We start from the raw sequence: 10,694 nt of genomic DNA, 5'->3' as shown, positions 1-10,694 counted from the left end.
CTTATTGCAGGGGGGGTGGACTACATGACCTTTAAAGGTCCCTTCCAACCCAAACCATTCTATGACTCTATAACTAAGGGTGAAGACAATGACATGTACTCATCTTTTAAAAGACGTTGCATTTTAAGAAAGAATGTTTTACATACATTACTCCATAGAAAGTTCTTACCATCTCACCAAAAAGTTTTATTAAATTTCTCTGTGGGGTAGATTCAACTAAGATTACTAAACCCATTGAGTTGTGTATTTTAATAATTCTAAAATTCCAGACTCTCCAATCAGACCATGGAGGAGGGTAGGAAGGAAGAAAGCACTGTTGTCAAAAGGAGGATTTTCCAGATTATTTTGCTGATTTAGAAAGGAAAGTGATTGTCCCAAGGACCAGGTTTCCCAGAATGATGTAAAAGCATGGTCATTTTCGAACATCCAGTGACCTTCAAGGGTACAATTATATCAGCCAACAACCCTGTTAGCCCACCTGTCCTGACACTACCCTCTTTTCTTAGAAGCTGAGTTTGATACCCTCACAGAAACTTCTCAATAATACTAATCCAGGATTATAAACCACTATAAGCAAGGACATTGAGCATGCATCTCTGAAGCATCCTTACTCAACAGTTATGGTTAAAAAAGTAACCACATGAAAACAGCTATCAACATCTTCAGTACTAACCTTGCAACTAGTGCAATCAAGGAAAGGAGAGCACAAGAAAAAGCGTGGTCACTGACTGAAAGTTTACAACTTAATACATGAACAGTCACAATTAGATGGCACTAAAATAGAGACAAGTTTCTGAGTATAATGTTATAGTAATAACTTTTACTAATAGAGACAAGTATCACCATGCTTCACATGAGAAGTCAATTTTCAAGAAGTTAGTGAACAGAAACAGGTGGGTGGCTGGAGCATAGGTTTATTTAAGATGGCCAAAAAGCAACAGATAATGCTTAAAATGAAAAGAAAAAAAAAAAAAAAGGCGTCAGCATCCACTAGGAAAAATGAATGGATAAAGTGTATGCCAATAGAAAATAACACCTAAATGGGAAGCGATCTGAAGTCTTTGTTTCATGTTAGGCAGATTCCATGTGTTCTTTCATCCTCGGCCAAGAATCTGACCTTCTATTGTCATAACAAAAAATTTTATTCTCAGAAAGCTACTTTTTGTCAAATTTTTCATAGCACCTCATTCTGTCTACGTGACAAAATGAACACCTACATCCTGCACAACTGAAGAAATTATCTTCTTCACACATAGTCATTATTAAAGCAAGTGGAAAACTGAGTCATTCATGCTTTTCATGCGTATTTTTTATAATGCACGTTTTCCCTCAGAGGTAACAAACACATCCTGAGGGCTTCATTAGCTTGGTTTCGATTTTAGCTTGCAGGACGATAGCCTGGAGGAAGGGGAGAGAACCTGAATCACATAAATGACAAAGCAATTGCTCCTGACATTTCTGTAGCAGACATTTCCTAAATGGACCTCCTCATGTTACTGTTCTCCATGTCAATAAGGTAGTATCCACCTAACGGATTACAGGCCAAAAAAAACCACATCAGGAAAGCAAATACCCTACGTATGCACTTGAATGTTCCATTACTCACCTGTTTCTTTTCCATTTCAGCTCTCCTATTATTCCTCCCTTCCAAGCCTGCTGCAGCATGACTGCTAGGTAGAGTCACAACAGTTTTCATGATGGAGAGTTTCTTAGGCACCTGAGGTATCACTGGAAAAACAATTGTATGTAAAAACCATACACAGGGATATTTGTCAAGTACTTTCGTAGCAGCAGTACTCTAAAAGCAGATCTGACACACTAGGTGGGACAATGCAAATACTGACATTTGAACCAGTCACCCTGCTTTCCTTTTGTCAGTGAAGAGAAAGAGATTTCTACAGCACTATTCATCTTATCCTAAAAGAGATGTCTAAAAAAGGTCAGATTGATCATTCCCTTTATAAAGAGTACCTGTTTACTACTGCATCTGATATCCAGTCTTAGATTTATTGACTGGTTACACAGGATCCTACCCCATAGGCAATCAGTATCTAATTTCCCAGAACCAACATACAGGCTTTCACCACTGCTAGTAGAGACAGCATGCAAGACTTTCTGTTCCAGAAACTGAAGTAGGGAAGACGTCACCTGGTTTTAGAACCTGAGTTTCCTAGGGCTGGGCATGTATTATTGAACAGCTTTGGTATTCTGCTTAGCAGAAGATAGAATTGCACTTTCTGACCAACACCCATGGCATCATAGGAACACATCCTGAACACTAAACGGCATCTTTTATTTGCCCTCTAAAGATTTCAACCATTAATCAAGAAGTGAGCCGTGTTCAGTTCCCCAGATGTTCCAGGAAGCTTTTCTTGTACATGCAGCAGGTAAACCCTTCCCCCCTGTCCCCTAGCACTGCTGGAAGTACGAGCTGGTGAGTTCAAAGGCTCATTTAACCTTTCCTCAGTTCCCTCTGTTGTTGACAAACAGCCTCCCCTAGAGTCAGTTCTTCTTCAGACCAAGTGAGAGTACTGAAAGTTGGATCTGTGCTCTGAACGGCCCTCAGATAAGTCTCTCCCTAAGGTGAGTTGAGTGTGAGCGTCCCTTGGCCGCTGTCCCTGTGTCAATACCTGAAGCCTTACTCATTGGAGGAGAGACAGTAACGCAGGGCAAGCTTCTCCTTCAGTGAGCGCACACTACACCACATCCAGGCACGCAGACTGGTCCAAGCTCTGCCGTCATGGCCGGGTCTGCGGTAGCTGTGCGTAAGGCAAAGGAGAAGCACAAGGAAGGAAAGGCGAGGGGCCTGTATGAACTCTCCTGCTCTCCTGTCTGTTTTTTGTTAACAATTCCAGGTATGAAGGTGCAGCAGCAGACCCTGTGCACTGTTAGAGCCCAGTGTAACTTAAACGCAGCCCAATACAGCCGCCACCATAGAGGAGAAAAGATTGGTCTGTAAGAAGCATTGCTTGGCTAGGGATGTGACTCTCTCTTCTGTCTTTCCTTTAACCCCTGCTCGATGTCAGCTGTCCGTATGACCCGCTGTCCCAGGCTGCCTGCGCACTGGCAACAGGAACCTTGGGCGCAGCCCTCCTCTCACGACAGCAGCGTACCCCTGCTGCGAGGACGCTGGCCCCGAGCTGGCTCTGCCTGTGAAGGTCTGCACAGACTGCTGCTGCTGCACGCTGCCACAGCCCCAGCCCCTGACGGTGGGACCTGGCGGGGACGGGACGCCAACCCACACCTTACACTCATTCCCCGCTCCTGGTTATGCCAGAAGACGCCGCATGAGGCCATCCTCAATGCGAAAGTGCTCCTTTGCATCCCGTCTGACCTGGAGTCTTCCCCGGTGCGCGGCGGGGCCGGGGCCCGCCGGAGGCGCAGGGATCGGTCAGGCAGCGGGCCCGGCGCGGCTCCGCGGCGCCACCGCCCGCGTGCAGCTGCTGCCATCTTGTGACGATAGGGCTGCTCGCCACCGGAGCCTTGGCCGCCAGCTTCCTCTTAATGGAGCTCTTAAACCTGGAGTACGTGGTCCTTTCCGGGTCTGGGACCTGCACAAGTGAAAGGGGACGAAACACCAAAATTCGTCACGGCTTACTACCAGCCCGTCCCTTCACGCTGTTTCAAGTTTTCCTGTCCCGCGCCGCGTGGGCTCAGCCCACCTCAGGGCAACAGGCCTTGGAAATGGATGTTGGGCCGAGGAGGGCTCCAGCAGTCAGTCGGCTGCGTGGAGAAAGGGGAGGGGGGGACAGAAAGAAACAAACGTTTCTGGTCAGATAACTACCCCTGAATCAACTATCACTCAGAAAGCCTGCGGCAGAGGAAAAAAAAAAAAAAAAACCAACACTAGATTTGTGTCACTCATGCGCTAGGCTACAGCGCTAGCCTCTGAAAGACCCAAGGCATCTTCAGACATTTAGCACAGGCTCGTGGGTCTGGTCTTTCCCGAGAGATGGGCATTTGGGCAAAACCCACATTGGCTGTCTGGAATCAGGCTGGTTTTCTGATCTTCACCTGAAGGAGGCCTTATCTCTCTTCTGATTTCTGAATCTGCTCACCACCACTGTGGCTTGCTCATGGGATTATTTTTAATGTTATCTTAACACTTTTTAAGATATATCAAATACTAAATAAAATATATAATATATATAAAATATTAATAAAGATTAAATGACAGATTTACATTTCTTACTTTCAAATTCATTGATAGAGCAATTTGTGTCAGAAAAACATAAAACATAAGAATGTATCAAAATTTGAAGTGTAAGAGCCTGGATAATATTGAACACAAGATTTTGTTTTTCAAACAGTTTTAAAGGAATGTTTTAGGTGAAAGTAGCAACAGTAAGGAAGCACAGCAAGTATAATAGGCTTCTGGATAATTACTAGGTACTCCAGTAAATATTTATAATACATTAAGTCTTGTGATTTTTTTTTTCTGAAATAATATTAGCTGCAAATTGCAAGCTATTGAAACGTAACTTAGACACCAGGACCTTGCATGGATTTTCTGAAATCAAACACATTCAAACTTGCTTTTAAAGTCAGCAGTGTCAACTGTGCTTCTTGTTGAGTACAGCTTTGTTCATTTCAGCATGGATGTCTGTGCCTTTTCTGTCCCCACCACTGAAACACCACGCTCACAGCCCTCACTGCCAGGCAGAGAACAAGGCTCCCATATCCTCAGATCACAGGAAACACCCATACAAATACTGAAATGTCACAGTATTTCCCAAGCATCTGTTATGTAGAACTGTGTGAAACTCTCTATACAGTCTTGTTGAACAAAATGAACATGGACTTTAGCTATTTAGAGATTATAGAAATGGTTGAACATTCTGTGATACTCTACAAATCAAGGATAGTTGAGGTGATATCAAAGTCACTGAAAAGGCAACAGACCGCCAGATTCAAGGTTTCACCTTCCAAAGTCTCATTCTATTTTCATCCTTTAAAATGTAGCCTCTAAGTGCAGCAAAAAATCAGAGTGGTAAGAATAACTGACACAGAAATGCCTCTTCAACAGTGGTTTGGACTGGGAGGAAAAGAAAGTTAGCAGAGACTGGCAAGCAACATAGGCTGAAAGACAAGTAATAGCTTAGAAAAACCCAAGAAGAGAAATGTGAGGAGGACAAAAAAAAATCCTGAAAGCTGAGAGGAAGGGAGGAAATAGCAAATGGACAGAAAGAAAAAGAGAAGAACTGAGCAAGGGAAGACATGAAGAAAGACAGAGAAAATTTTGGTTTTTCCATAACTGAGTTGTAACCACTACATGTTGATGTACCTTCAGAAATCAGGAGCAACAGGCAAACATTTTTTAAATACAGAACAATAAAATGAAGACAGATAAGACACCAGACTTGTGTGTTCAGACTCTAAAGTTCAGAGCGTCTTTCACAATTGCCTCAGCAAAACACCACTGGAGCTCCCTGGCTGATACCTGAGATTCTCAGCTAACTCATTCTTCTCTCGTTCAGACCTTCCATCTTCTCCTCTCAGCATAGCTAGTTGCCAGTTAGCCAGCAGCAATAAGAAAAACAACTCATTTTCCATCACCAGCCCCCCCCCCCAAAATCCATTTTATTATCTTCTTTTATGCCAGCCTATCAACAAGGAGTTTTTCCTCTGCCCCACGTGCTGTAAAAGAGTTTTATAGAGAAAGCTGCCTGTGATCCCCCAGCAGCTGATGAGAGGCTGGACTGAGGCTTTAAATAAACAGGGTGGTTTCAGCCGTACTGCCTGCCTTCCACCTCAGCAGCCAGCCCCCAAACTGCTTCTCAGGTCTGTCTGATAGCATAGATGCCTGCTGCTCAACAACTCTGTCAGGGACAGCTGAGGGACGCGGGGGATGTGCTAGAGGTGCACTACAAACCCACAAGAGGCCCCAGCAGCTCTCAAGACAGTGTGCAGACAAATACTGGAGTATCCCACACAGGTCAGTTCAAAAGAGCAATCAAGATCCTTAGGTGATGGGAACACACTTTTTATGCATGTCTTTTTTTTTTTTTTCCCCCAGAGAGATTTCTGTGCTTTACCCAAAAGCTCTGAAGCCCAGCAGAGGCACTCTGATATGAAACAGCCACTTCTGCAACACAGACAAAATGAGCAGCTTGTTCTTTCCAGCCAGAGCTGCGAGTTTCATATTTCAGCTCCTCCTTCACATTCCAGGCCTGCCCAGGCTCCTCTCCAAAGATTTTGAAAATGGAGCCTCTCACAACTACTTATCCTCTGAAATATTCAGTGCCCAAAGCCAGGGTCTTTGTTGTCTTTCTGTCAATGGTTTTGTGTACCGCCATTCTCTGCCTGCTGCAACTCAGATTTTTTAAACCTAAAATCAAAGATTTTTATTCTTTCGAGGTCAAGGATTCACGAGGAAGGATCGTTTCCTTGGAGAAGTACAGAGGGAAAGTAAGTTACAACTTCATTATGTCTTTGTTTTCAATCTTTACTGAAAAACAGGTGTCCATTTGTAGGTGAACAGAAAGTTTGGTTATAGGAATTTTCAGCAGAGATTTGTGCTAAATTCCTGTTCTTCAAACAGTAAGCTGGAAAGAAATTTATCTAGGCCTGCTCCAGGAATTAAGTATTCGATCTAATGAATCACGAAAAATGTTTTTTCATATTCTTTATTATAAATCAATATAGCCTAACAATACAATTGGTGCATTTTAATATTAGTTAAGAGTGGTAGCATATTGTGTTGAATTCTGGAAGTTGATGTAGTAAATATGGTTTTAGTGCCTGTCATAAATACCTGCTTTTTTACATGTTTATATTTAAACAAAACTGTAAGTTGAAGCTTATCCATTTATTGGATTTTTAAAACAGATTGTCTGAAAGTAAATATCTTAAGCTGCTATCATCCTTAGCTGTTTAATGAAATTACGATCAGACGGATTTAATTTAGCGTTCTGGAAGTAATGATTGTGGTAGTAGCTGATGCCATTTTAAGACCTAATTGTAATCTCTATGCCATCTCTAGGGTTTTTTTCTTAATATTATAACTTTATTTCTCTGAAGGCAACTTTGGTTGTAAACGTGGCCAGTTACTGCCAACACACAGACAAAAACTACATCGCACTGCAAGAACTACACAGAGAATTTGGCCCCTCCCACTTCACTGTGCTGGCTTTTCCCTGCAACCAGTTCGGAGAATCAGAGCCTAGTTCAAGCCAGGAAATAGAATCTTTTGCCAAAGGAAACTATGGAGTAACCTTCCCTGTTTTCCACAAAATCAAGATCCTAGGATCAGAAGCAGAGCCTGCCTTTAAATTTCTAATAGGTAACTGTTTTCTTTTATATATCAAGCTGCCTTTAACCATGGTATTCTCCCTAAATTCCAGTCTAAGCCTCTTTGTGAGGAAACATCGTATTCTTCATAGTCTATGGAGAGAAACAGGCACTCAGCACACACTTCATCTTGTTTCAGTGTGGATATCAAAAATATGGCCAGAGGACCTCCACCCTGAAAGCATCAGTTTCTTCTCACTGATGAGAATAGCCTACTGTGACCAACCCAGCTAGAAACATCCATTTTGTGGATGTATAAACTTGAGTGCAAAGACTCCAACCTGCCAAATCCCATTTCAAATTATGTGACTTTTGTTGAAAAGCAACTTTTCTTATGGACAAAAATGTAACTATGGGGAGTTGTAAAATTATTGGAATATTTTACATAAACACAAGCAGATGAGAAGATTCCTTTTTTAGCAGAGTCAAATGTCTACCTTTATGTAAACTGTATTGTCTGGATTATATATACTGTAGTTATATATAATCACTGATTTGCTTTAATTTGCCTTATGACCTTCAGGGCCCAGCTTGCAAAACGCACTCGTACAAATACTCCTGTTAAAGTAAGCATTTACTGACTTACTGCCTCATACTCTCAGAAGCAAAATGAAACTCTCTTCAGTTGACCCGAAGACCTCTGTCCTGGTTTCAGCTGGGATAGAGTTAACTGTCTTCCTAGTAGCTGGTACAGTGCTATGTTTTGAGTTCAGTATGAGAAGAATGTTGATAACACTGATGTTTTCAGTTGTTGCTAAGTAGTGTTTAGACTAAAGTCAAGGATTTTTCAGCTTCTCATGCCCAGCCAGCGAGAAAGCTGGAGGGGCACAAGAAGTTGGCACAGGACACAGCCAGGGCACCTGAACCAAACTGGCCAACGGGGTATTCCATACCATGGGACATCCCATCTAGTTTAGGAACTGGGAAGTGGGGGCAGGGAATCACCACTCGGGGGCTAGCTGGGTGTCGGTCGGCAGGTGGTGAGCAATTGCCCTGCGCATCATTTGTACATTCCAATCCTTTTATTACTACTGTTGTCATTTTATTAGTGTTATCATTATCATTATTAGTTTCTTCTTTTCTGTTCTATTAAACCGTTCTTATCACAACCCATGAGTTTTACTTCTTTTCCCGATTTTCTCCCCCATCCTGCTGGATTGGGGGGGAGGGAGTGAGCGGCTGCGTGGTGCTTAATTGCTGGCTGGGGTTAAACCACAACAACCTCAGAGACCCAAAGCCAATTTGAAAAGCCTCTCTGAATTTTCCTGAGCGTTGGCCAGGTCTTTGACGCGTACTAAACACTGATATATGAAAGAAAGGATAATTAGAACACAACCCTTCTCTATCACATCATTTTAACTAGAAAATAAGGAGTTTTCTTCTAGTTCTTCTGTCAGAAAGATATTTTCCTCTAAACCTTGAGACTCTCCAAGAACAAAGCCTGAGTCAAGAAACTACCTCTGCCTCCTCTAGGAGCCACATAGGTTCCTGATACCCCCTTGATCTCAGAAATTATCTTGCTAGATATTCATGATAGCAAAGGTACCTGTAAGGTTTTGCCTCATGGGATGAAAGGAGCTGAATTAAGCCATCACCGGTATGACTTCCTGCTCCCATTTCACTTCCCCTAAACTGACATAAAACTGGGGATTCACCAAATTAGTATGCAGCCCTCATATCCTCCTCCATAAGAAGCAGAGCGTAGTAAAAGTAGGAACTCTTAAACAGTTTCACAAGAAAGGGAGAGCATCATTCACTTCCCACTTTTCAGATCATTAACACCAAGCAGTAAATCCATGCCCAGACTACTAGCAAAGAACAAGGTGGGACTGCTTCAACATAAATAGTTGAAGAATCACTGCAGGGTAATGAAACAATTACAAGTCTAAGTGACTAAAATGATCTGATGCCATTCTTACAGATTCTTCAAAGAAAGAGCCTCGATGGAATTTCTGGAAGTACCTTGTCAGCCCTGAGGGTAAAGTTGTAAAATTCTGGAGACCTGAAGAGCCCATAGAAAGTATCAAGCCAGAAGTAGCATCATTAATCAGGCAGATTATCATGAAAAAAAGAGAAGACCTCTGAAAAAGCCATTCATGCTGTAAATCCATTCAATAGCATGGGTACACAGCCTTACTACATTCCTGGGAAATGCTGCTAGAAGCTAAAACATCAGTGATTTTACTTCTCTTTGGTGTTAGTATTTTCAGCTATACTATGTCTACTAATGTTGGATTGGCTCCTGCAACAGCCTTGAGAACCACTGAGGTTACTGAGAATGGCAAGGCACTCAGTAACTTGCAGGGATGGACCTTCAATTTGCCTAAGTTTCTGAATGTTTCTTTAAATTGCTGACAATAGTTAATTACAATTGTCACCAGCAGAGAGATAGGTCAAAAGAAGAAGATTTGTTGATAAATTACTCAGTATTTGCACAGAAGAGTTTTGTTTCCCATCTACCAGTAACAAATAAATTTTGATATTCCATTAACACGTAATTGCCCTAACTGAAAGACATGGGGCCCAGAGGCATCATAGCAGGATTTTTAGAGACAAATGTAACTGAAGGTAAGAGCTTTGCAATATCTTGTCAAGGAAGATTACTGAATTGTGAAGCTGTCAACTTAGTTGTAAAAAACTGTACATAGAAAATAAAATTATTAAAAGAAAAAATTGGAAACATTTCCTTGCCTGCTTTGTATTTTGATAAATTTTACATTTCACCTTTACAGCAGCACCTTTAACCTCTTTAGCTTTCTCCATACATTTGCACTGCAGTGCAGTGCCTCGGCTGTGAGCTCATCTGCTGGATGCCCCGTCTTCTGACCTGGATGAAGGCAGGGCCTGTGTTAATATACATAGTTGCTTACAGTAGGATTCAAGGGGCAACAAAAATCAACAGCCTGGCACTCGAACAGACATCTTTCTGAGACAGTCCAAGACAGTGCTCCCCAGCTATCTACCTCGCATCTCTGGAATAAAACAACAGTCTTCCAGCAGAGGTAGAAAAAGGGGATGAAGGTTCACCCCTCAAGCCCCACTCTTCTCACCTTGCAATCTCCCCAGTCCTGCATGTAACAGCAAACCCATTTCCAGTTCTGTTCCACTGTTCTATTTCAAGCTGCCAAGTGTTTTGATTTATCTGTTTGATGAAGGGAGATAGTAAATTGGAATAAGGAACTTCATTCCAGCTGTCCAAGTCTTAAAGGAAGGCAGAGAGAATAGAAACAAGAGAAACCAGTGTCTCAGAAGAGTTTTCTATATGAAAAAGGAATTGGTAATGGTAGCATTAGTGCTGTTCTCTTATAAGACTGATAGTGACTGAAAATAGCTGAAGTGCTTCAAAACATTTTCCAGTGAAGATAGCCACTAACTGTATTAAAAAGGTGAGAAATTCAACAGCA

The 10,694-nt window shown here is 42.2% G+C and overlaps 2 protein-coding genes across 2 annotated transcripts in view; one reads left to right on the top strand and one right to left on the bottom strand.

The window, feature by feature from the left end:
• CDC20B (cell division cycle 20B) overlaps positions 1 to 4,204 on the bottom strand; it is a 21,746-nt gene extending 17,542 nt beyond the window's left edge. Inside the window, exons 1-3 of the mRNA XM_010580598.1 lie at positions 4,193 to 4,204; positions 3,335 to 3,551; positions 1,607 to 1,728 (exon numbers count right to left, since the gene is read on the bottom strand). Coding sequence (XP_010578900.1) covers positions 1,607 to 1,728; positions 3,335 to 3,551; positions 4,193 to 4,204 — 351 coding nt within the window. The remainder of the gene's footprint in view (positions 1 to 1,606; positions 1,729 to 3,334; positions 3,552 to 4,192) is intronic.
• Positions 4,205 to 6,199: 1,995 nt separating this feature from the next.
• On the top strand, positions 6,200 to 9,561 carry GPX8 (glutathione peroxidase 8 (putative)). Its single transcript, XM_010580580.1, has 3 exons — positions 6,200 to 6,408; positions 7,021 to 7,282; positions 9,212 to 9,561. Exons 1-3 carry the CDS (start codon positions 6,202 to 6,204, stop codon positions 9,373 to 9,375), a joined length of 633 nt encoding a protein of 210 aa, XP_010578882.1. The 5' UTR covers positions 6,200 to 6,201; the 3' UTR covers positions 9,376 to 9,561.
• Positions 9,562 to 10,694: the final 1,133 nt, after the last annotated feature.

Source organism: Haliaeetus leucocephalus, unplaced genomic scaffold (assembly GCF_000737465.1).
Source record: "Haliaeetus leucocephalus isolate CR32 unplaced genomic scaffold, Haliaeetus_leucocephalus-4.0 Scaffold722, whole genome shotgun sequence".
Lineage (NCBI taxonomy): Eukaryota > Metazoa > Chordata > Aves > Accipitriformes > Accipitridae > Haliaeetus > Haliaeetus leucocephalus.
This window is presented reverse-complemented; position numbering and strand designations above follow the sequence as displayed.